This window comes from Raphanus sativus, chromosome 4 (assembly GCF_000801105.2).
Source record: "Raphanus sativus cultivar WK10039 chromosome 4, ASM80110v3, whole genome shotgun sequence".
Taxonomy (NCBI): domain Eukaryota; kingdom Viridiplantae; phylum Streptophyta; class Magnoliopsida; order Brassicales; family Brassicaceae; genus Raphanus; species Raphanus sativus.
In genome coordinates this window covers 28,163,714-28,190,045 of record NC_079514.1, presented here as the reverse complement: position 1 = coordinate 28,190,045, position 26,332 = coordinate 28,163,714, and the positions used below count along the sequence as shown (strand labels likewise).

Here is a 26,332-nt window from a genome sequence, read left to right as displayed (position 1 = left end):
CATCACTGACAGTTTGGTGTATGAGCTTTATGACCAATAATGTTAATAGATTAAAGAGTGAAACAAAATAACCAAACATGGTCAGATTAGAAATAATTTGTAAATCCAATAACACTAATATTGATACGTCGGTGGGACTGAACTTGTGAGAGGTGATGACGATGATGTGTCATTCTGTAAAGGGAATTTGATGGTCTCCCAATCTAACATATCCCAATATTTATTCCCTTACTCCATTTTTCTAATGCAGTGTCTTATTGTCTGAGGTTCTTTGGACTTTTAAGTAATTGTGTATGTGGATATGAAATTTGGGTGTAATCTGTGAGGAGGTTAACGCATAATATTTTTGTTGTCCAACATTTGGGGTTTTATTAGTTTATGCGTTTGCATCTGGTGTTTATAGTGCAGGCAAGATCATAAGGATATCGTAAAGCTCTGTTCGTGGCATGGTCACATGAATTTACTTTAATTATTTTGCATTAGAATCTAAAAAAAAAAAAAACTATTCTACATTTAGAATTCCGAAGCGCGTTTTTTAGTTTTAGAATTTGAGCAGACAGAATTCCATTGATATAATTCGGGATCCCAGATATATTTCTATTTAATCCATTTTAGAAATCTGGTGCAGTTTGGTTATACGTTCACTGCTTTTATGTGATTTCTAGCTTGGCACTTGGCAGTGAATGAATTAGACTTGATTATGCTGGGGACGACCTCAGTTTATTGGTATGAGCCTTAAGACAAATGGCCCTCATGTGTTGGATGCTTTCTCAATGATACTTCGACCGGGACTAACTAATCTACTAAAATGGTTCACGTTATTTTGAGCTGGTGAAAGTTAAACATCTTTGTAGTTTATAGTCTTATCATTGCTTGTCATTATTTGCAAGAGTGGTGATGAATATTTTATGATAGCCACCTTGATGGCTATGGGAGACCTTAAAGTTACAGTTCATGTCTGCTACACTATCAGCTTCATTTGTTATCATTATAAATGGTAGTCATTGGATATTTTAGTCTGATCGTTTTAGACAAATGATTAAAAATACAAATGTATAGCCCTCACACCTTTCAGTTTGAATTCACTTTTCCAGAAACAGGCCAGTCAAAGGAATTACTTTTACTTATAACAATAATATATTAGAAATATTAGTGATAATTAAAATCACTGATGTTTCTACCTCCATCTTACTAAGCTCATATGATTCTACATAAGGGCAACAAACACTGCTAAAAATAAACACTCCCCCTGAAACAAAGAGACACGTTAGATATGTGAAGTCTATAAACAAATTCTCTTTTCTTGAACAATCCCAATCTGCCTGACTCCAACGTCATCCCACATACACATAGCCTTAGGTAACAACCTAGATTTACAGGGACATTCAGTAATAATAAAAAGATATGGTTTCTCAATACGTAAGAGCAAAGAAAACGTGAAGATGCATTGCTATTGTGTATAATGAGAGAAACCAAGATGGGCGAAGGCAGAAAACAAACATTTATTTTAATTCTTAGTTCATGATTGCTCGGCAGCCATAAGATGCATAGAGACCAAGGAATGCAGGTAATATGGATCCAACAGTCTGAAGAAGTATTATCGATGCATTTCAAGAGCTCCTTGCTTGTGTTTTGGTGTCTGAACACATCTCATGAACTGCCCGACTGCCCGTCAAGTTCATGTGGTAAACGAACTCTCTGATCAGGTTCTATGACATCAAGAGCCTACACCAGAACGAATTTTCACCCATTAGTCCACGATTTTAACATTTTTAAAGATCAAGGAAAAGTGTAGTGGCTTTGTACCTTTTGTAACACTTTACAACCGAACATCTGCAGACTAAGTGGAACTATTTCTCCATGAGATGACACGCTTGTGATTTCCCTATTCGAATAACTGGAACAGTTAGGACAAATAACTAAGGAAAGGGACAACCTCACGGGCAATGGACAGTAAAACATAGGATCAATTACAAACAGACCTTTCTGAAGCATGAGTAAGAACTTCTCTAAAGTCAGCTGCTTTTCCTTCTGGGTTAAAATTCTCAAGCTTTTGCTGATTCGATCCGCTCCTCTGCTGGTCCACTCTGAAAGGAAACAAAAGTTTGGTTAAAGTTAATTAGCATATATGTTTGAGAGGAAACCCAAAAAAAAACTCGTGAAAGGAAAGAACTTGCTCGAATTTAGAGTGGATCAAATTTCGTCGTCATCATCTTCATCTTTCTCGATCCAAAGTTGCGAGTTTCTAAGTAGCTTGAAAAAGGATCACTGAACAATATAATTGAAGAAATATATGCGAAACAAAAAAGAATGTGCCTCTATTCTTTCGACTTCTATAAGATGAACAAATTAAAACCTGACGTACCCAAGTGACTGCAGACTCAAGAAATTCCGATGATCTTGTGGATCTTAGATTGGTAGTATAACTGAGCATGCAATCTGGTAGCCAAAGTGAAAAGAGTATAACCGGCGGCACAGAACGCAGTGTTGCCGGCGCCACCTAATATGATGATGTCAATGAAGTCTTCAATGAAATCGGCAGCATGGTGATAGCCGGCTGTACCCAAGTGATTCTCTGGAAATGGTCGGCGGAGACATTCACCGTCGTGTGTAAACCAATGGTCGTTGGGAGAACACCAATATATTTCGCTGATTAAATTCAAACTGAAGATATATATGAGGGAAGGAGAGGGATTCCAAATGAGAAACGGCCCTAAACTGACGCAGAGATTGCTCATGAAGACTCGTCTCAGAGCTTGCAGTAGACATGAACCCTGGAAATGAAAGGTCACAAAATCCCATTAACAAACCAAATGAAAAGAACTAATTGTGAGGATGATGTTCAAGGCATGGAGGCTTACCTTTTTATAGGTGGAGATACACCGCAACCTATAAGAGGGATAAGTAATTGAATGTGAAATCGGGACAAATGTGAATTGATGGAGTTAAGATGTTTCGTACAATGAATCAAAACATCATTTTGGAGGATAAGAGGATAAGAACCATTCACGGCGATACGTCTCCGGGATCTCTGAAACTTTGTTTTGATCGTGAAGACAATGAACCATCACTTTTGGCAAAGAAAATCTTGTCTTCTCTTTAATGACCTTCACATAACATAAGCCCAATATTGAATACGATAAAGCCCAGAAAGATGTAAGATCAAAAGAAACAAAACGCAGCGGTTTGTTACGTGGGACAGATATTGCATTCTGGTCAATTGAATTAGTGACGTGGCACTCTCAAAGAAGAGAGTGCTTTTCTTTATATATATAGATAGTTCAGTAAAATATTTGCTATAAACACGTTGATTTGTGTTTTCTTTTTGTTATTGTCTCGTTCCCACAATAGGTTAGCACATAAGAAAGTAATCACATTATGGTAATGAACGGCAATTGCGGTATTTACAAAAGCGGTACGGTATTTGTGGGTCCTACAACTATGTTACTAATCACAACATCTTCAACTTTGAGTGCGTTATTGTGTTTTTGGAAAACCACCGTATGTCACCAATCCCGTTTGGGGAAAAGTGCCTATTCCGACCCGAACAATTTCGATCGTGCCAAATACGACCCGGACAAATAGTCGGTGTCAAATACGACCTGAACTTAATTAAAACTCAAAAAACCTACCCGAACTTCTTAAAACGTGCCTAACTCTACATTGACTATAACAGAAGTTAGTCAACTGTTAACAAGATAAAACGACGTCGTTTTGATATACATGAAAAGTGCCTATTTCGACCCAAACAATTTCGGTGGTGCTAAATACGACCCGAACATATGGTCGGTGCCAAAAAATTTTGGGTCGAAATTAGCAGTTTTTACCGTATATCAAAACGACTTCGTTTTATCTTGTTAACGGTTGACTAACTTCTGTTAGAGTCAATGTAGATTTAGGCACGTTTTAAAAAGTTCGGGTAAGTTTTTTAAGTTTTAATCAAGTTCAGGCCGTATTTGGCACTGACTATTTGTTCGGGTCGTATTTAGCACGATCGAAATTGTTCAGGTTGGAATATGCACTTTTCCCATTCACGTTTGTGCCTTTTTAATTTGCGTTTTTTTAAACAACACAACAAAACTTATTTGCGGTTTTCCAAAAATATTTTAATCAGTGGACCGCAGTTGTTTGTCCCACTAGTATTAACCAGCAGTTCAACATGAATTCCGCATCCAATAGACAAAAATATAATTTTGCTTTTTTCTATTTAATTTGATAACGATGATAAAAATAAGTATATCGATATTAGTAAACAAATTATGACATGCATGCTTTTGGTTTACGTTCTAATAACTTTGTCTTTTGAAAGAAAATTTAATATATATTTTATTACATTCATCAACTTATAAAATAGTAACTTTAATTGAAATAAATTATGTTAATATGATTTATCTACTTAAACAATAATTATATTTTTTAAATAAAGAAATACTTTAGGTCCTAAAAGGTTTTTATCATAAATATAGTTTTAAACTATCAAATGGACCAAAATCTTTTATCAAAAAAAAATGGACCAAAATCCTCCTATATATTAAATGATAAGTCACTTTAATGACTTTTTCTTACGTGTCGATCACTGGTGAAGTTTCAGAAAATTGTTTTAATTTGATTGGTTTTTGATTTTATATTATTTACTTATTTTAATTAGATCTTAAAATTTATGGTAAGTCTAAGATCATTTAATATCACTTGCAGAAATAATCTAAAGAATATTACAAATAAAAACTTATGGTAACTAACTTTCAAATTATGGAAAGACTAATAAAGTTTGATTTCTTATTTATAATATTTATACACTATATAATATAATAAACGAAATTTTTTTAAATCTTATAAAATCCTTACATGTTTTATAAATCATTAACTAGATTTTGACCCGCGCTTTCAAAGCGCGGAAATTTTTGATTGTTAAAATCTAATTAGAAAGAAATTTAAATTCTTGCTAATATATATTTCAATTTAATTTTTGTAAACTAATTACAGTATAGTTATGTTTACTTTGTTGTTTACAGATAGGTATGGTTTATTTGTTACAATATGAATTGCCGATATATAACTTTCATATAATTATGTATAATTGCATGGTTGTCAATTAATCTCAATTTCTCTCGGTTTTAAAAAAAAAATCGAAGAAAAATAGACGACACTCGTACCATTTAGGGTTGGGCACAAAACCCGGATCCGAAAAACCAAACCGAACCCGATCCGAAAAAGTAGTACTGAATCCGGACCGAAATTCATTAAATATCTGAACATGTTCAAAATTTTGGTATTTATAGAACCGAAACCAACCCAACCCGAACCTAAATATTTTTGGTACCCTAATGTATCTGAAATAGATATATATACCTAAATATATTGATTATTTTAGATTTAGTGTATATTAAAAATATCCAAAATATATAAGATACTTTTTTATTTTTTAAAATATTTGAAAATATTTACAAATAGTCAAAAGTAAATGATAATTTTTCTTTTTAAATTTCTATTATTTTGGACTAACTTTTTTTTGGAATTGTTTAAAATTTCTATTATTTAATGTAACTGATAAAAAATTATATGTATAGAGTGTGCATATAAATTGGATATATTTCTTCATTATAAATTGGCTTTATTAATCTATTTTGAATTGGGTTATCTATAATATTTTTTTCTCATCTAGTGGTTTAATATTCGGACTTTTTAGTAATATTTGATCACTTAATACCAATCAATTTTAAAAGCCCAGCCCACGTCACATTATTGTCTATCGACAACATTCAATTTGTTTATTCCAAAAACTGCATCGAGAAAAAAAAACTAACTCCCTCTGCAAAACCAAAAAGACATGAAGTTATAGATTCACCGAGGACTGAATTTCTCCGATCTATAGACAGTAATATTCTCTCTCTTTTTTTATATATTATATAGATTGTGTAGTTCTAGCTTTACAAATCTCTAACATCAATAAATATATACTTTTGTTTTTTTTTTCAGAAATGTTTGCATGTCAAATTTGAAGCTATCTGTGATTTCAACGATGAGGCCGAGATGGTTTTCGACTTTACCTACTCCAATCTATTCAACGGAATAGTAAAAGGCAGAGAAAGATAACAAAAGGTTAAATCTAATTTGATTTATTTTTTCTTTCTTTTTCTTTGATAAATAATCAACAGTTAATCCGATTTTTCGTTTGATTGGATTGAGTAATGCTCATGGTTTGTTGATTCTAATATGGAAATTCCGGATGTTGCGCCATACTCCAACCGAAGAAAGCCTCCCTTTACTTTCAATGTAAGTCTGTTTGCATGTTGCGTGAAACTTATCACCCCTGTAAAAAACAGATTGAAAATATTAAGAACACAGTTGCACTTTTAAATATTATATATATATATATATATATATATATATATATTATATATATATATATATTCGAAACCATAAATAGGCAGTTAAGGTTGCTTACATTCTCATCAGCCAAGATGAATTCCATGGTTTCACCTTGAATGTTATGGACCCAAGAATGTAGAACCTTCACATGAACTAATTTAGTAGTGTACCGGGGCCTCAAGTCTTGAAAGGTCAATTTTCCATTAGAAGCACTCAATGTTCGGATTTGCTTTTGTGTAGCCATTTCTTTGTTTGACGGTGTCGGTTAGATTAGGAAGAGGTGATTGCTATTTATAAGAGGAAGAGGTCGAAGGGATAGGTGTTTAGGTTTTCCGTGTAACTTGTTGCATAATCATAGATCGTGTCTCCCGAGAGTTTATGAGTTCTGATTTGATATCAATAATTGATAATATTAGGAAGGTTCAATTAACATTTCGAAATCCCAATATATTCTGTGAGTATTGCACAAGCAATGTGAGTAGATGTAATTTTTTGAATTGTGATTTTAGGAAAATCGTATAATCTTCTTTCTCTATTTTTTGGTTAACATTTAATATAGTTATAAAATAGTGAAGCTTTGCCATATTTAATTTAACTTTTAAATTTATAATAGGAGATGATATACGGAAGAGATTAAAGAATATACTTGGAATAGATTTGGTATCTAGGCGTTATAATTAAACTAAAAAGGAAGAAAATACATTGGCACCCCAAAGTAATATATAATTTTTTTGGTTTATATAAATTATATAAACCAAAGTAGTAACATATATGGTATCCAAACTATATATAATTTTTTTTGGTTTTAAAAGTAAATAGATTTTTAAATAAATATATTCATTAGATTTTTAAATTAATATTGTTATGGATCATCTAAATTAGATTTTTGCATTTTGCAAAGAAATCAAAACATATGTATGTGTCATGGATCATCTAAATAAGCTTATTATGAACATTGATTTACATTTCTGTTTATCTGTATGCTATATTTATCTTGGCTAGTGTTTTCATTTCGGGGTAGTGGATTTGACAAAAGAAAAAAAAGATGATTCGATGGGCTGAAGATTAATTTCTGTTTGGATTTTAAAAAGGGCTGGGCTTAATCGGCAATGGTCTTAAATAGATTTGCTAGGCTGTAAAATTTGAAGAGTTCTGATTGGTCTAAAATAATTGGCAAATTTTCTTTTTCTTAAAAAAAGGCAATGGCAGAAACATGTAATTAACTTGAAAACTTAAGGGCATAATCCTATGAGAGATTCTGCTTTAATAGTATAGATAATTTGATTGGTTGATGATTCTCAATTTTTATTTATTTTAATTAGATCTAAAAAGAAAAGATAAGTCTATAACCCATTAATACAACTAATCGTTGAAATTGTCAAAAACTAATAACTAATCGTTGAAATTGTGAAATTACCAAAAAGAAAAGATATAGAAACTAACCGTTAAAAGTGTCAAAAAAGTAATAATGTTGATCAATTTTGATTTTATAAAATACATAAAATAGTAAACTAAAAAGAGTTTATATAAACTGTTATAAAGCTTTTATATTCTTATATAAAGCACTAGAGTAAGCCCGCCCTACGGGCGGGAAGCAGATTAATAAATAATTTAGATAAACAGAATAAATATTTAATATTAGTTGTTATTATTTAAAAATATATATATATTTGTTAAAAATTATGTTATTGTATTTGAAGACTAAATAAACCATATTATCTGAAAAATGAATATGCTTTAAAAAAATAAATACTACCTATTATTTTTATAATACAATTTTCTAAATAAACCATGTTTTTAACATTCTAAATAAACCATGTTATCTGATTAACTGGTAATGATTTTTTAAATATGATTCCTTTGTTAAAAGATTAAAATTATTTTTTCTGTTTAATAATTTATTTTTAATTATAAATTGATAGTTAGATGTGGTTTTATATCATTTTGTGATTTTTAGGGGTTGGATGACCAAAAAACTCAATGAGATTTTTTAGATATCATCTTCATTAAGATCATATAATAAAAAAATGAATTTAAATAACCGATTTTGAGTGTGATCTTAAGTATACATGTAAACAACATTTGAGTAGTAGTAATAATATAATATATGTCAATCGGTTTTAAAATAATATAAAACACATTACCAAATAACTGGTTATTTTCTTCGTTTATATTGAGAATGCACGTTACCAAAATATACTATTAAAACATTATGCTAAGCCAAAATTAATGAATAATTATAAAGAATGTAATACGTCTAATAAAGAGAATATTTTTTACTTATATATCTGAGAAAAATTATAATATTGCTACATAGAAAATGACATCCTGTGGATTAACTTTTTCTTGTATGTGTGATTTGTGGTTTGTTATGTATAGTTGTTGATTTTGGATGTATTTGTATGTAGTTTGGTAATTTTGATGTATATATTACCACTATTCCTTAAAAGGTAACTTTTAAAAAAAATTCTAAATATATTAAGATTACACAATATATATACATATATATATATATATGTAATTCGGTAATTTTGATTTGATTTTTGTATTTATTAGTTTCCAATAAATTTAAGCAAATAGTTATTTAACAGTTTAATTATTCTTCAAGTTTAATTATCTATTATTATTAACTAATTTATCGAAATTATGCAAAAAAAAATCTAAAACTTGCACATTCACCGAATGGAGGGAGTAGATTTTATTGTGAAAATATATAACTACTTTTTTAATTAACTATAATTTGGGGCTAACAATTTTATATATAGATTGTTGTTTTTAATTATCAATCATAATTTGTTTGTTGATATATTAGTTAGTTTTATGTTTGCCAATAAGGGTGGTTTGATGTTTTCTGTTATGATAACTTTGTTTTGTTTCTGTTATTTTTCAAGTGTCCTTTTGACTTAGTATTATTTTTTGCTGCAAATTAAATATAATCTATGTTGAAAAACCAATAACGTACTCATCCCGACATAAATCATTTTCTGGTGTACGATATTTAAAATTTTCACAAATTTTTACATGATGATGATTGGTGTTTAAATAAAATTCTACATGTATACCACCGTAATTTATAAAAGCTTATTTGTTTGTCCTTCACCATAATAGCTCAAAGGCTTGCTGATCTTTCTACACATTATACAAAATTATAAATAGTAAGCAGCAAAGTTAAAAAGGGGTAACAAATCAATTTCTACAGAAAGAAGTTTGATTGAGATCAAGCTGGTAGATGTAATACAAACCACACCCATTCGCTTGTCTTCATAGCCCTGAGTCCATTCTGATCTATATGCACAGCCACAAATAGATTAATAAGGATCCAATGTTGTCATTAACTGATTATCCCCAAACCTTGTATTCTAAAGTTGTTACTTACATGTGTGAAAATATAGCAATACTAATAAAAGAAAGCCAATGAGGAAAGGGTGTAAACTAACAACAAATAGCCTGTCTTAATTAAATGGTTATGTGTCTGTCTGTCTCGAGTTCTATGCTTCAGACAGTACGCAGAGCCTGAAAAACAACCACAATCAATCTCTTACGTGAGTAATTCACCGATTTGAGTCTCAGAGATATAGATCGATAGAACGCAGCTTACAAGTTCTTATTTTGCTGGATTTTGGGCCAGAAGAAGCCTTTCATTTTGACAGCGAAATTCTCTTTAGCGGATTTACTGGCCAGAGCAACTTCTTTTCTCATGGGTCAGCTAAACCTTCAAGTTCCTGATATATAATTCCACCGAGAAGACTTCTCACAAAAAGGAAAGAACTTTGATCCACATAACTCATATAAGCCCCAAAAACCATACTATATCATGTCTTTCGTGATATTGATCAGATCACTTCAGTTCTAGGCCTAAACTAAAGTCATATCCTTTACGGAAAGGAGAAAAGAAAAGTCTTAATTTGTTTTTGTTCAATCCAATTGTTAAATCTTGAAACAAAAATTTGAAGAATAAATAAGATTATGATCAGGATGATAAAATTATATTATACCTCACAAATCGCTCCGTCTCTTCTTCGATACAACAAAGTTGAGCATAAATTCTTTTCCAAATCTCCATCTTCTTCTTCTCTATCTCCTCTTATTTAGCCCTAAAAGCACAAAGCTGTCCACAACATCTCTTCACCGTGGAGGAACAGCGGCCGTATCTGAAATCAGAAAGTAAGATTGATTAGTTAGCTAATTCACAGAATAGATTAACTTTGGTGCTTTCAAGGACTGGGAGGATGATGTTGCAGAGAAGAATGCTAACCTTATTATAGGTGTAGAGACCGCTTTGCAGAGGGTTACGACGCATTCAATTTCAGATCGTGTTCACGTCGGTTTATGGAGTTAAGAAGGCTATAAAGACAATTAATCTGTAATTCGAAGCGTTTCAGTTGATTAGAAGTGAAGACTAAAAGACGCGATTGAAGATCAACAATGATTAGAGTTAATCGGAAACTTGAAACTCCGTTGATGCTGTCTCTGAGAACGCAAAAGAACCATTTTTTGTCGGGGATGAAGAAAAGTAACCATAATTTTAGGTAATGGGCTCGTGAAAATAGAAAGCCCACGGAAAGTTGAGTTTAGACAGAAAATGGAAACGCACCGTATCAATTAATGGACACGCGTCGATCTCTTGTTTCCCTATTTGATGACGTGTCTTAATAAGGAGAGAGTGACCTTTTCTTTATAGTATAAGATTATATATGTATATAAATTATTATTATAAATATTTACGTCTAATAAAGTTCATAAATGGTTTATAAGTCATTTACAAAAATTATAAATACATTTATAAAATTATTTATCTTAGCTTATCATATGCTTTAAATTATTATAAGAGGTTGTAAGTCACTTATACATGCTTATAAATTAATTTATAAAATTTATTTTGGAATCTCATCCTCCTATATATTATTTGAAGTGACTTCTGCTGACGTGTCACTCATACAGACACTTTGACAAAAATCTTTATAATTTTATTGGTCAAAATTATTTTTTCTCATTTATTTTTAAATAATACCAAAAATTAATAACTTATCTTATTTAACTTATCTTATTTTGAATACATATTACTTTCAAGTTGATATCATATTTATTACATTGCTTTAGTGTAATTTACATTAATGATTCTAATTAGTTAATTGGTGTTATTAATAATTTACCTTGTCTTGGATATGGATTATTTGATATTGTACTAGTTGCAAACCACTTTATGAAATATAGTTTTGATATCTTTTTAAAATTTTTAATATATTTCTTTAAATTGATATAATATTCGCTTCTGTAGAAATTATAGCAAATAATCATGAAACATCATTGAAATGGTTTTCGTTGATAAAGAAGTAATGATATTACTAATTTTTTGCAACTCGGAATCATCTTTTGTTTTTATTGTAATCAACTAATATTTACAATTGTAATAATGTTTCGTAACTATTTATTCTGTTTTGACGGTACTCTTATCATTTTTTATAACTCATAACTTTTAAATGTTCAACCAAAAGACAAAAATACATGCTTCAGTTGGTGAACAGTTTCAAAAATTTTGAAACAATATAACTAAGGAGGATGCTATGGTCATAGAGCTATTCAAAGTGTACACATATGTTGGTGATTATTAGACAAGCACACTGCACACATCGTTTCAAAAGTAGTTTTTACCAAACAACTTTTTTTTGCAAAAGTTGATGATTCTCCAAGTGAAGTTCCCAAAAAATATTATAAAGATTACAATAATACTATGTGTTTTTCTACGTCATGTACATAAATATTTTTTTTGTTAAACATCAAAATGAATTTCTAGTATCTCAAAAGGTTCTGATCCCAAAATGTGAGTTTAAGCTTGGCCTATTTTTTCATATGAGATATATTAACCTTATGTTTTTATTTATACATAATTTACCCCATTATTAAAAACATCCGCCTCTATCCGTCCGTACAGGGTGCGTTCCAGTCACTTAGTGTTTCTTTAAAGAGGTAAATATACATTTGTACCATTAATATTAACTAATATAGACTTATAGTTTATAGTTAAGGGATAGAGTTTTGGAATTAAGATTTAAAATTTTAATTAATAACGCACTTTGACTATCTTTATATTATGAAAACTGCGGTTACCATTCGGACCTTTATGGTGCGGTATTTCAGAATAACGCAGTTTGACTATCTTTTTTTGTGCTAGACATATTGGTTCCAAAGATAAACGAAAAGGAGCATAAATTAATAATGGTCAAGAGGAATAAAAGTTTTGAAAGATCTCTAGAAGAGACATTAACATGACTGAAAAAAAATTCAGGTACCTGAGACAATGAAAAGAGATCTCAATAAGTTATGTCATGTATGAAATAAAATGAAACCGATAAGCAAATCGACGTCATAGATATTTATGCATGCAAAGTAGCAGTTGATATGATGAATGAGAAAGAGGATCATGAAATAAAGTCTACTGAAAAGTGTACACACAGAAATGATTGGCCAAATCATAAAGAAGTAATAGACAAAGATATAAACTCTTGTGAAAGAGAGACGTATTTGGACCAGTAGTCCATACACTAGAAGGTGTAAAATAAGTGGAATAGAAATGAGTCGTTGCACCAAAATAAGATCGATATGGAATTGATTGTGAAGAGACATAGTCTCATACGGTAGATGCAACTATTTTCAAGTTTCTTACTAGTCTGGCAATTAAAGAAGAACTTGAATTATAAAATCCATTAGAAACTGATAATCCCTAAGAGATATAATCCTTGAAGGATTGGTGATATCAAAATCATATTCTCGGGAAATCTATTTATTCGATCGAAATATGTGTTATGGGATATATGAAATATTAGAAGTTAATTAGTGCATCCATTTAGTATTTATCAAGAGATTATGAATCAATAGAGTCATTGATTTGAATAAAATCCAAACTCTTGAAGAGTTATAATAAATTGTTTGTTTGGAAGAAATATCTTGAAAATACTACATTGTTATGTGTTCCAAACTAAATTAAAGTATTTTGATTTTTGATAAAATCTTTCAATATTTTTATCAGCTATAAACCCATATACTTTTCTAACAATAATAATTTCATCAATGATTTGATTTCAAACCGTTTAACATTTTAACACACTTCAATGTTTTTAAAATTTTCGAATTTTAATTTAAAATATATTTTTAATTTATCTTTATTTTAAAATACTTTTTATATCAGACCAAATTATCTTTTACCAAAACCGCATTTTTCTATGAAAACCACATTACATTTTACTTTGTCTATGTTGTTTTTTTGTTCTAGTTTAACCAATAAAAATTATAGTTTTTATTTAAAATTGGATTGAAAATAAAAGTATTTTGACATTATTGCTAAGCAAACAATTTCAATTTTTAATAGCATTAATATATTTATATAACATTTTTCTTTATTAAAACTGCTTTAACTTTTTATCAAAACCGCACTACCTTTTCTATTAAGATAATGAATGGTGTACACCTGAAGGTAGAATTAGGTGAAAGCGGAATTCGGTTTTCTAGAAACCGCTTCTCAGTCCCAACCATATTTTTATGTTAGATAGTGCGTTATTAGGAAACAAAATGATCAAAACCGCACATGACTATAAAACACTACGAAATAGTAAATACACACTTGAAAACAATAAGAAAGCAATAAAATGTGAATTTCGTCAAACTTAATAAAACCGGTGATCTTATTTGATATTAATATCCTGTTTTCTCAAATTCAAGTTTAAAATTAAATTTAAAAAATATTTCATAAAATCATATTATTTTTATTATCTATCTAAATAAATTAGTTTTATTATAGTTTATATTATTTCTGACGTTATCACTAAGCAAATATCTAATCATATTAATATATTTATTTTACATTATTTTTTATCAAAACCGCACTATTTTTTTATCAAAACCGCACTGCTTTTTTTAATCAACACCGCACGTTTTTTTAATTAAGGTTCCGAATAGGAACAGCAGTGCGGTACAGGCGGATTGGGTACTGCGGTACGATTTAACAGCGGTTTGTACAAGAGAAACACATGCTGCAGAACAACTGCGGTTCGTCAAAAATAAGCGGTCCAAAAAAAACATGAATGGTGACTTATAATTAATAGTGTAACGGCGGGATACATATAATATAGAGATATATTTATATTTTACAAAATAAAAAATCAGTGATATTAATTAATTTACTAATAAAATACACATTTAATTTAAATTCTGTAATATTATATAATTTATTTTTTTTTATTTTAATAACTTTTAAACTCCACAATCTGAATAACAGAACCGAACCGGATCCGGAAAAGTAGTACCAAATCCGAACCAAAATTGATTAAATATCAAACGGTTCAAAATTTTTGTACTTAGAAAACCGAAACCAAACTCAACCCGAACCGAAGTATTTTGGGTATCCTAAGTAGTTTAAAATATATACTAATATTTAAAAGTAAACGTCTAAAATAGCTAAACAATACTCAAAATACCAAAAATATTTAATTTTTTATTGATTATCTTTCAAATATTCAAGCCAAACTAATTTCTATGTTAAGTTTAGGTTTTTTGTATGTTATTCAAATTTATATGTAATATCTTATTTGTTTTTAGATTTTTTAGAAATTTAAAATATGCAATAGTTTCAAAATTTTTAAAAAATTAATTGGGTTATTCGAACCTGAACCGAACCCGTAAAGATGTGAACCGGACTAAAATTTATAAACAGTCGAATTGGACTGAAATCTTTAACCACAAAATCCAAAATAAAAATAGACCCGAACTGAATCCGAATGAGTAATCAAATGCTTACCCTTAAGTCTAAGATACTTACAAATTAAAGAAAATAAAAAAGAAAACAATAATATCTTTTATCCATAATAGTATGCCTTTTTTTGGGGCCACATCCAAAATTGTATGCCTAAACCACACCAAATCACGTTCTTTTCAACATGGGTGCAGTTCAAGTAAAAATCAGTCCCGCACTTGATTTTCTTCTTTTTCTTTATTTATTTTTTTTAATAAAAATGAACACAGAAAAAGTTAGTTGAATGGTGACCATATATCTGTCCCACAGTGCATTACTCATGAACGCTGGTACCACTCAAGGCCTAAATCCGCACTTGTCCCGCAAACCGCATGAACCGCTGTTGAACCATACCGCACTCTAATTCCGTACCGCTAATATTATCAAAAACGCGGTCACCATTCGGACCCAATGAATAATACACGTGACAGTAACTAACAAATTTAATTATTATCGTTTTTCTTTGGAAAAATGGCTTTATTTAATTATTATAGTTACAGAGTTTAATATAGTTGGTCTCTCAACCATAAAAATAAATGAAGATTTGAGTATTGGTACCATAAAAGTAAATAATACACATTCACTCTTCTTCTTCTTCTTCTTCTTCTTCTTCTTCTTCTTCAAGTTATTCAAATTTATATGTAATATCCTATTTGTTTTTAGATTTTTTAGAATTTTTAAAATATGTAATAATTTCAAATTTTTAAAAAAATTAATTGGGTTATTCGAACCCGTAAAGATGTGAACCGAACTAAAATTTATAAATATTCGAATTGGACTGAAATCTTTAACCACAAAAATCCAAAATAAAAATAGACCCGAACTGAATCCGAATGAGTAATCAAATGCTTACCCTTAAGTCTAAGATACTTACAAATTAAAGAAAATAAAAAAAAACAATAAATATATTTTATCCATAATAGTATGTCTTTTTTGGGGGGCCACATCCATAATAGTATGCCTAAACCACACCAAATCACGTTCTTTTCAATATGGGTGCAGTTCAAGTAAAAATCAGTCCCGCACTTGATTTTCTTCTTTTTTTTCTTTTTTTTTTTAATAAAAATGAACGCAGAAAAAGTTAGTTGAATTTTGACCATATATCTGTCCTGCAGTGCGTTACTCATGAACGCTGGTAACACTCAAGGCCTAAATCCGCACTTGTCCCGCAAACCGCATGAACCGCTGTTGAACCATACCGCACTCTAATTATGCACCGCTGATATTATCAAAACCGCAGTTACCATGAGGACCCAATGAATAATACACGTGACAGTAATTAACAAATTTAATTATTATCGTTTTTCTTTTGAAAAATGGCTTCATTTAATTATTATAGTTACATAGTTTAATAAAGTTGGTCTCTCAACCATAAAAGTAAATGAAGATTTGAGTATCGGTACCATAAAAGTAAATAATACACATTCACCTTCCTTCTCCAAGCTCTTCTTCTTCTTCATAAGAAAAGAAAAAACAATCCTCAAAATATCTGCAACTACAAATGCCGCTGGTAAGAAGGAGAATAGTGACAAGAGGAAGATGACGGTGGTTGACATTTCTTTTTTCTCTTCGGATCAAGTAATCGTTATTTTGGATGCTGAGAATTGTCCCGTTCCAAAGGGAGTGAAGAATGTGGAGGATGTACCAGCTGGAATCAGAAAGAAGCTGAGAGACGCCGGCTAGAAAGGGGACATCTATATTACGGCCGTTGTATCTGATAAACAAAAGACGCTTAGCGATAGTGCTTTGGTCGCACTCCAAAGCAACAGTGTGCACATTGCACACTTCGACACAACCGGTAAATATTCCTCCGTTTTCTTGTAAATTGTAGAGTCCATGGAGTGTTGCATTTAGAAACAAAGAGAGTCAAGAGATATGGATTAAGGTTATGATTGGTGACATAAAATTTGTGGTTTTCAATGCATTATTGTAAAACCGTAGTCTATTTACCGTTCATGTTTTTTGGATAGAAAACTTTTTTTTTTAAGTTGAAATCCGCTCACGAATTTCAAAGCGTTCAAATACACAGCAAATAGAAAAACGCACCCCAATTTCGTCCAGCAGGTAAACCATATGGTCTATTGAAAAAACGCCTTTACACAATGTATAATAGAAAAAAAAATTAAATTAATATATTTTACCTAAATGTTACTAGAAATACGTGATTCAACTAATACCACTTTCTCCTCTTTTCTTGTTCTGTATAGCTAATCTAAAAAAGTATTATTTCTTTTCCTACTCATTAAAGAAAAACATACAGATTTTTAAAAATTATGTTTTACTGTTTATATAAATTAATATATATATATATATATATATATGAAATAATGTTGCATAAGGTTTATTATACTCTCACCTGAAAAATATTGTCTTAATTAGTATAATTAGTAAAACTGGTTAGTAACATTGTTAGTTAATTATTTTAAACCGAAGTATACATTCGTTGTGATGAAACCAGAAGTATTATTCACAATTATAAATAAAATTATATTTATGAAAAACAGAGGTATATAAGTGCCTAAGCGGTAGGTGATTCTAAATTGTATAACCTTGGTTTCTCATTTTGTTTTTAGTTTTGTTTTAACCTTTCTCATTTCAACAAAACATAAAATAAAACAAGAAATCTTGCTCAAAAAGGAAAAAAAAAAAGATGTGCTCTCCACTTCAAATAAGAGATAGCATTTCAAATATGTTGTAGAAAATTTTAAAATAATCGATAATATATTCTTTATATTTTTATTATTTTATTTTTTATATGTAACTAATTTTTAATTTAAATGAATTTTGGTAGTTAAGTTTTCTTCAGTAACACTAAATAAAACATTTTAACTTAAAATTATATTGATTGCATTAATATATTTGTTTAACATTGTTTATTTATTTTTATTTTCTCAATTACGCAAACTATATATGTTTACCAATCAACACAATTTCGCACCGCTAGTTTTACCAAAACCACACTTATCCCACAAAACGCATGAACCACAGTTGAACCGTCCCGCATTTCAATTCCGCACCACTTATATTATCAAATATGCGGTTACCATTTGGATCCTATATACATGTCGATACTCAAATTTATGTGCATTATTATAAAATTGAAAAATAGGCTCTGAATGGTAAAAGCGGGTTGGACGGTGCGGGACAAGCGGATTAATTAGTGCGGTGCGGTTTTACTGCGGTTTATACATGAGAAACGCACACTGCGAAACAACGGCGGTTCGTATAAATGGTACGGTTCATAACAAAATATGAATGGTGACATTTATAATCAATAGTGTAACTGCGGGATACATATAATGTATTTTATGTTATATAAACTAAAATATTAGTGATAGTGATATGATTTTAAATATATATGTATATATATATATATTATTTAAAAATATATATATAGCTGAAATATGAATATATTTTTGGGTATTTCGACATACAAATAATATTTTTAAATTATTTGATTATTTTAAAACTCAATATAGTTAAATTTATAAATATATAATCTATAAAAATTTGGATATCCATTCGGTTTCGATTTTGATTTGGTCCTAGAGATATAAGTCCACTAGTATAATTGATAGGATATAAACCCAAACATCCCCTATATATTAAAAGAGAAACATTTCGGAAATTAGAACCTTAGTTTTGTATTAATTAAAAAAGCCCATATCATACGTGTCATTCAATTAGGATGTTCAATTGTCCTCATGGCAAGTTTAGAATGAAATTGAAAAAAAGAAAGAGGTCCAATTCGATTTTTATTTGTCCCTAGAATCATTCAATACAAAACTATATGATATAATATGATATAATGTCGGTGAGAGTAATAATTACATAAATGAGAGTTAATTTAACGGAGAAGAATATTTACTTTCCTTAAATAAAAGCTACGGAATTACCTAATATGATTAACATATCATATATATGAATAATAAATATTTGATAATATTTTTTGTATTTTAGTTTTTTTGTTTGATTTTATATTATTAAAAGATATTAAACAACCACATTAACCATATAATAAAAAATTAGAGTTTTTCTTATATGTTATATTTTGATTTTTTTTGAAACGACTATAAATTAATATTAAATATAATACCGGATTTTAAATTTTATATCCGACTATACACAAAATTTAGGTATATATTTTGAAATAAATTACGGTGTCTTAAACCCTCTTTACAATTTTTTTACAGTACCTTATATATATATATATATATATATATATATATATATATATACTTCGTATGAAATAAATGCATTTTATATGTAAACTAGATTTGAGCCGCCCTTTCAAAGGGCGGGTATATATATATATATATATATATATATATATATATTTTTTTTTTTTTTTTTTTAAATTTAGTTTTTATATTTGCATTTTTTGTATTTATATATGTGTATACATTTTAAAAAAAATATTAGTAAGAGAATTTGATCATTGTATTGAATTTATGATGTTGCATAATTATAGACTTTTACCCAGTATTTTGAAACTTGAACCGGTAAACCCAGTGTTCTAATTTGAGTTTTTGAAAAAAAATATTATTTAATAATCTGGTAAAACCCATGAAAATCCGCTAAAACCTAAAATCCGACTGCCAGATAAAAACCAGTATACACAAATATTTTTTGTTTTAGTTATTTTTAAAAATTATATTTGTGTATTTCTTTGTAGTCATATTTGTGTTTTTCTTTGTAATCATATTTGTGTATAAATCTTACTCAAAATATATTTATAAAATAATAGCAATTTAAAAGTTGACTCAGTATATGCTCGGTTCTTTGTAATCATATGCATATATGCCCCTTTTTGTAATCATATTTGTCAGTTCTAGATCTTAACCCACAAGTATAGTGTTGGTTTGTAATTTTTTATTTTTTGTTTATTTCTGTAAATATGTAACATTTTCTGTAGTTTTTTCTTATATGTTAAAAATTTTAATTTATATGTTTCTGTATAATATTTTTAAATAAAATTATTAGTAAAAGGTTTTGACAATTGTACTGAAATTAAATTTGTAATGTTGCATAGCTATACAATTGTTTCATAGCCATTACACAAGTAAATATACATAAATATATAAATATACAAATATACTTAAGTAGGAGTTCGATATAAATAGATAAATATACTTAAATTTGAAATTTGTGTCGATATAGATCATAGACCTTTAAAATATGAATTAAAGTTGATAGAACATATATTTTCCAACATTTTGGTTGCTATCTACGTAGTCTTAAAAGATAGAAATTTATTTGTTATATAACTTCCTTATTGTTGTCGTGTAACTTCCTAGGATATAGCAGTTATAGATTATATGTGCATATAAGCAGTTATATATTGCTTCCTTATTTTTTAAATTGGACTCAACTAATATCAATGGGACAATGATCCAGATTTAATAGTATTGACTAGCTTTTGATCCGCCTTTTAAAAGACGGGTATATTTTTGTTTTAAATTTAATTTTTGATATTTTTTTTCTTTCTGATTATATTTGTTTTTTTGGTAATCATATTTTTATATATTTTAATCAAAATACATTTTCTTAAATAATAGCAATTTAAAAATTGATCTGGTATACGCACGATTAAGGCTGGATTACAGGTTGAACTCGCCTCGCTGACCCGCCAACCCGCGGTTTTCAATTTTGTTTTGGTTATAAAATATAACCCGCACAACCCGCAAACAAATAATTTTGTACCCGCATCCGTTCCGCTTAATTTTGTGGTTATCCACAAATTATATATATTTTAAAAATCATTATTTAATTTAATTTTTATAAAAAGTATATTTATAATAAAAAAATTATACATGATTTAAATAAGGACGAGTGTAGTTATAGCTTCCCCACGAATTTAGGTTTAGCAGTTATCATTCTTAACCATTTATGTTATAATATTACTCAAGCTCTTTTAGGAGTTATATTAATATGCAGATAAGCAGTTATATATAGTTTTTTAAAAATTGGACCCAACTATTATCAATATGGCATGTTCATGTTTTAATAGTATTGATCATAAAACCCGATTTCAAAGAAAACATGATAACTGATTTTGGTAGAGAAAATTATAACGTGGTCAGCGTTTTGATATAGTTATAGATACAGTTATATAAAATTCAACTTTTTTAATTGGACTTAACTAATATCAACCGGAGATGTTTCTGTTTTAATAGTATAGATATGTTACTTTATTTTCAAATAGTAATTTAAAAAAAATAACAAAGTATTGTTACAATTTTGATTGGTAACAAAAATAGTAATTAAATATATATATTAAATAGATAAAACAATATAAGTTTTTTCATAAAATAGATCTTCTAAACTAACGTTATATATTATTAGGAAATTTAAATGTTCTTATTACTCGCATATTTATTTAACTTAGAAAAAGTTCCTTGCAATTAGTAGGCAATTTAAATGGTTGTTAGATCCAGAAAATATATTTTATATGTTCCAGATTATAAGAAAATCTAATAAAAAAAGTAACTTATTTTGTAGCTGTATTCTAAACATTCACATCTATATTTTCTGAAAATATAAAATAATATAAAATATCTTGGTTCTTTTGCGTTATTCACATATTTTAATTACTAAGAAAGTATTCGGTTATTCATTTTTTCGAGTAGTCTGATTTATATGTAATATTTTTAGAGTATTTGGTAATTTTAAAACTAAATATATTTAATATTTTAGGTATATTAGATTTTCGGGTTCGACTTTTTGGTTTAATTTTGGTTTGGTTTTCGATTCTAATTCTAGTTTATATGCGTAGACCTAGTTGCCTCGTTGTAGTGAAGTTAAAGCTTTTTAAACAAAACACGGAAGAGATTATATAAAATAAATATCTAGAGAGTACAACAATAACTTTTAACACATTGAGTCTTTCATTAATGCAAAAGTAGAGAAGTTGGTTGCAGACCTCTGGATATGGTTTAGTATTAGAAGCCTTGGCCTTGGTGGGATGCTCACATCTTTTAGCACATTTCATTCATATTTCATAAAACGTCAACACATCAGTCTTAGTTGCTACACAAATGAAACCTTAAAGATGCTATATGTATCTATAGGTGAGCAATGGAAATGTAGGATGTGTTCTTAGGAGCTTCGATGTTGAGCATTAAGAGGGTTTGTGTGATCGCTTATTTGGTACTAATGCTGTATTTTCTATAAGGAGGTTACTATGTTCAGGTCAGATGGATTATTTTTTCTAATGAATCATAACTACATCCTCTTTCGGAAGTCTAAGTGTTTGATGCACCTTGCAGGTTGCAGCACATACCCAAGTTCATGTTCATGTAGTGGCTGAAGTACTTGTCCTTCATGCACTACCACTTTAGGCTGCTTTTGAAAGTTCAATACTCAGCGGACCAAGTTTCGATTGTGCGAGCAAAGGTGGCTGCAGGAACCGCAGAGCTCATCATCCTTCGAGACAGTCAACTTGAATGGTGGTCTAAAAGAACTTTAGGTTCTACTTGCCAGTTGCCAGTATTTGGCTACCGTCTGTTTCTTATGAGAACAGAAGCAACCGGAAAACATATATAACAGAGATCAAAGATTACTCTGTCAGACTATATATTTCCAGTTTTGTAAGTGACAATGGTGCCAGTGATGAGTTTAGTAGAAAACTGAGAAACATCATTAAAGTCAAAGCACATCAATTTTTGATATAAACCATAAAACAATTTTTCAAATTATAAATGGAAAAAAAAAAACCATAAAACAATTGTTGGTTGACTTCTGTTTTAGAATTAGAGGAATCATATTATCCCATACAGAACACAAAACCTCAGTTCATTAAAATCTCATACAAACACTCTCGTTCAAATCACTTTCACGTATCTGTGTAGGAACTGAGAAGAACACATACCTTCCCGAGGCTCTCCTCCACTCGTTATTTTATCTGGTCGTGTTCATCCATAAGAGCTTCAATGTCATCCTCATCATCGTCACTTTCGTCATCACTAAAAAAGACAATAGTGTAACAGAACAGGAATAAGAATGTTAATGGAAGTCCAGGATCTGAATCTACTTGATGATATTGTCAGGTGGTATGCGCAGGTCCGATTCAGATGTTCGTCCTGGTCTGTTAACGACGGCAAACTGATATGTTTGTATCAATGTATTCATTTTGTAGCGCAAGATAGAAAGGTTTTTTTATTAAGAAAAATGTAGTGATTGAGAAGATGTTGACTCATCAATCATTTTTATTTGTTCAAAGCAAATTACAAGCGTTATATTGTGTGTTTATATCCAGTCTTTCTTCAAATCTTGGACATTGAGTAGTCCATGGCTTCCACGAGATAATCTGCATCGTCCTTAGTGAAGCAGAGAGGTGGTGTGATTCTAAAGACGTTCCCGAAGTGTCCTCCTTTCCCAACCAACACACCCAAATCTGTAGCAGACAATAAATTAATTAACATACTTTTACTGACTTTCATCAGAGACAACAAGTAGAGAAACTCAAAACCAACAAACCTTTCATATGATCCATGATGTGAAGAGTCTCAGCGGTTGCAGGAGTCTTAAGCTTGCGGTCACTCACCAGCTCTACTCCAAGCATCAGTCCTCTTCCCCGTACATCCCCAATAACTACATCCCATTAATCATATGCATGAGAAAGCTGAGTTCAAAAAGATCAAACTATGAAGAGAGAACGTGATTTACTTTCGTGTTTCTCTTTCAGCTGATTTAGTTTTCCTTTGAGATAAGTTCCCACCATCGATGCATTTTCACGAAGGTTGTCTTTCTCAATCACATTCAGAACAGCGAGCCCAGCTGTAGTAGCCACAGCATTCCCACCAAACGTGTTGAAGTAGCATCGACCCGTCAACACTCTTGCAATCTCTTGAGTTGTCACAACCGCTCCCATAGGAAACCCATTCCCAATCCCCTGTTTCAACACCATCAAAGAAAACAACAAATCAGCACTTATAACATTAGCCTTAGCACACTAAGGTTGGTTCAACTCTAAACCTTTGCCATGGTTACTATGTCAGGGACAACATTGTGAGCCTCAAAGGCCCAGAAATCGCCTGTACGAGCGAAACCTGACTGCACTTCATCTGCAATGAACAACCCTCCAGCTTTCTTTACAACGTCGTACGCTGCTGACAAGTAGCCTGGGGCTAGCTCCACGATCCCTCCAACTCCCTAATCACATAGTGATACATCGTCAATGATGAGAGTTGTTATAATCTATTTAATGTATTATTAATGTTTACCTGTATAGTTTCAAAAAGAAAACCAGCAATGTTTCCAGCCGTGCCATATTGGATAAGATCTTGTAACTCTTTTGCATACTTGTCTCCATCAGAACCAAACACGCCTCTATATGGATCAGGGTTCAAAGCGTGATGAGTTCCAGTCTATCAAGCAGCAAAAAAACAAAAACCAAAACCAAATATTAAGAACACAGAGTTAGATATGAATCATTAGGTCTGGACATTCGGGTACCCGTTACTGTTCGGATCGGGTTGTCGGATTTTCGGGTATTCGGGTTCACGCCTCTAGGTCCCATACTAAAATTTTATTAGTACGGGTCGGGTTCGGATAATAACATTTCGGGTTCGGTTCAAAATTGTATTGCTTCCTAAAACCCATAAAATAACCATATATCGTTCGGATTCGGGTTATATCGGTTCGGTTCGGATATAACCAAAGTAAAAAACAAAAACATAAAGCAAACCATAAAGAAAACACCTAAATTAAATAAAAATTAATCTCTTAAACCTAAAATTAACAAAATAATAATAAAATATTAGATCAAACATGAAAACAAACATCATTTGTAAACAATATACATTACCTTATAGATTTTAGACTTGTTATTTTAATGAGAAAATTATAAAGTATCTATTTATAACTAATTGTGTACTTAAAGCATTTATAAAAAATTTAATATTTATTATTATATATCATATTACCATAAATATTGAATTTAATAATTGAAATACTTATATATATTTCAAAATATTTATATTAACTATTAGTTACGGATTTTTCGGGTTACCCGTTCGGATTCGGTTAATAACACTTCGGGTTCGAATATTTTTTATACCATCCTACAAAACCCGTTCGGGTATTTTTACATTTCGGATCGGATAACGGGTCGAGTTTTTCGATTCGGATTCGGTTCGGATTTCGGGTTCCAGATTTTATGCCCAGTCCTATGAATCATTGTTCAAGAAACAAAAGACTCTTAGTACCTGAACCACGTTGAACTTCCACGTGCTTTGACCAGTAGCACCCATAGTTCCAACCCCATTACCATGATACCCTTTACGAATCGAGACAATGTCTTGATATCCAGTATACAACTTAGCCATCATGAGTGCTAACTCATTAGCCTCCGTCCCTGAGTTGGTGAAGAACACCACCTATATATACTCCAATAAAAACCAAACCCTCCTCATAAATAATCAAAATTTGGAAACGTAACATGCATGCGTTTACGTTACCTTGAGATCACCGGGGAGTTTAGAAGCGAGAGCTTCAGAGAGGTCAGCAATGGCATGGTTAAGGTAAAGAACGGTAGGATGCTGGAGTCGTTTGATTTGGTCGATGACTGGTTTAACCACATCAGGGTGACAATGCCCACAGTTCACAACTGCGATACCAGCAAATGCATCTAAGTATCTCCGACCACTCTCGTCGAACAGATACTGCATCTTCCCATCCACTATGTTCAACTTCAACTCGCAACAAAAAAAAAATATTAACAAAAATGACGAATATTTTTTTTCATCTGATAAAACAAAATAGAAGACTCAACATTGAGATTCCATTATTGGTCACAGAATATACTCATTTTGTTTCTTTTGAAACGCTTTAATATTATTATATCAAGATAGGCATGATCAAAAACGTTACCGGTTTTTTGTAGAGACAAGAGATGGAAGAGCTGATCATAAACTCCTTCCTTTTGTTAAGGATGGCATCAGAGGAAGGACCTGTATACGGCGGAGGGGTGTACGCAAACGGCTGGAGCCTCCCCAAAAACTCGTCGGAAGACGCCGTTGCTGTTTGGGACGACGTCGACGATAACATGCATCGTCGCCAGAGGGAAATGGGAATGTTTTGGACCGATCTTTTCGACGCAAATCTCTGCATCGTTCTCTCTGGGTGAAAAGATGAAACGTTTGGAGAGACTACGTTGTACACCACTGTCTCGATGGT

At 30.5% G+C, this 26,332-nt stretch overlaps 1 protein-coding gene and 2 long non-coding RNA genes across 10 annotated transcripts; all 3 read right to left on the bottom strand.

Moving 5' to 3' along the window:
• Positions 1–1,105: 1,105 nt before the first annotated feature.
• LOC108848420 (uncharacterized) lies at positions 1,106–3,082 on the bottom strand. Of its 6 annotated transcripts, none has more exons than XR_001949054.2 (5): positions 2,862–3,079; positions 2,366–2,774; positions 1,983–2,245; positions 1,807–1,885; positions 1,106–1,725 (listed from the first exon to the last, which is right to left on the bottom strand). It is a non-coding gene; the product is annotated as an uncharacterized LOC108848420 (long non-coding RNA). The 6 variants fall into 6 exon arrangements; XR_001949053.2 differs by having other exon boundaries at positions 1,983–2,253; positions 2,862–3,078; XR_001949055.2 differs by having other exon boundaries at positions 1,106–1,367; positions 1,501–1,725; positions 1,983–2,774; positions 2,862–3,077.
• Positions 3,083–9,424: 6,342 nt separating this feature from the next.
• Positions 9,425–10,888, bottom strand: LOC108852644 (uncharacterized). Of its 3 annotated transcripts, none has more exons than XR_008944053.1 (5): positions 10,625–10,888; positions 10,365–10,520; positions 9,968–10,091; positions 9,612–9,882; positions 9,425–9,498 (listed from the first exon to the last, which is right to left on the bottom strand). It is a non-coding gene; the product is annotated as an uncharacterized LOC108852644 (long non-coding RNA). The 3 variants fall into 3 exon arrangements; XR_001949565.2 differs by having other exon boundaries at positions 9,425–9,654; positions 9,746–9,882; positions 10,625–10,886; XR_001949564.2 differs by having other exon boundaries at positions 9,425–9,882; positions 10,625–10,883.
• A 12,410-nt stretch (positions 10,889–23,298) lies between these two features.
• LOC108852529 (alanine--glyoxylate aminotransferase 2 homolog 2, mitochondrial) lies at positions 23,299–26,332 on the bottom strand. Its single transcript, XM_018626033.2, has 8 exons — positions 26,027–26,332; positions 25,615–25,845; positions 25,363–25,533; positions 24,379–24,522; positions 24,131–24,307; positions 23,822–24,047; positions 23,633–23,746; positions 23,299–23,549 (listed from the first exon to the last, which is right to left on the bottom strand). The coding sequence occupies exons 1-8, from the start codon at positions 26,264–26,266 to the stop codon at positions 23,419–23,421; spliced, it is 1,434 nt and encodes a 477-aa protein (XP_018481535.2). The 5' UTR covers positions 26,267–26,332; the 3' UTR covers positions 23,299–23,418.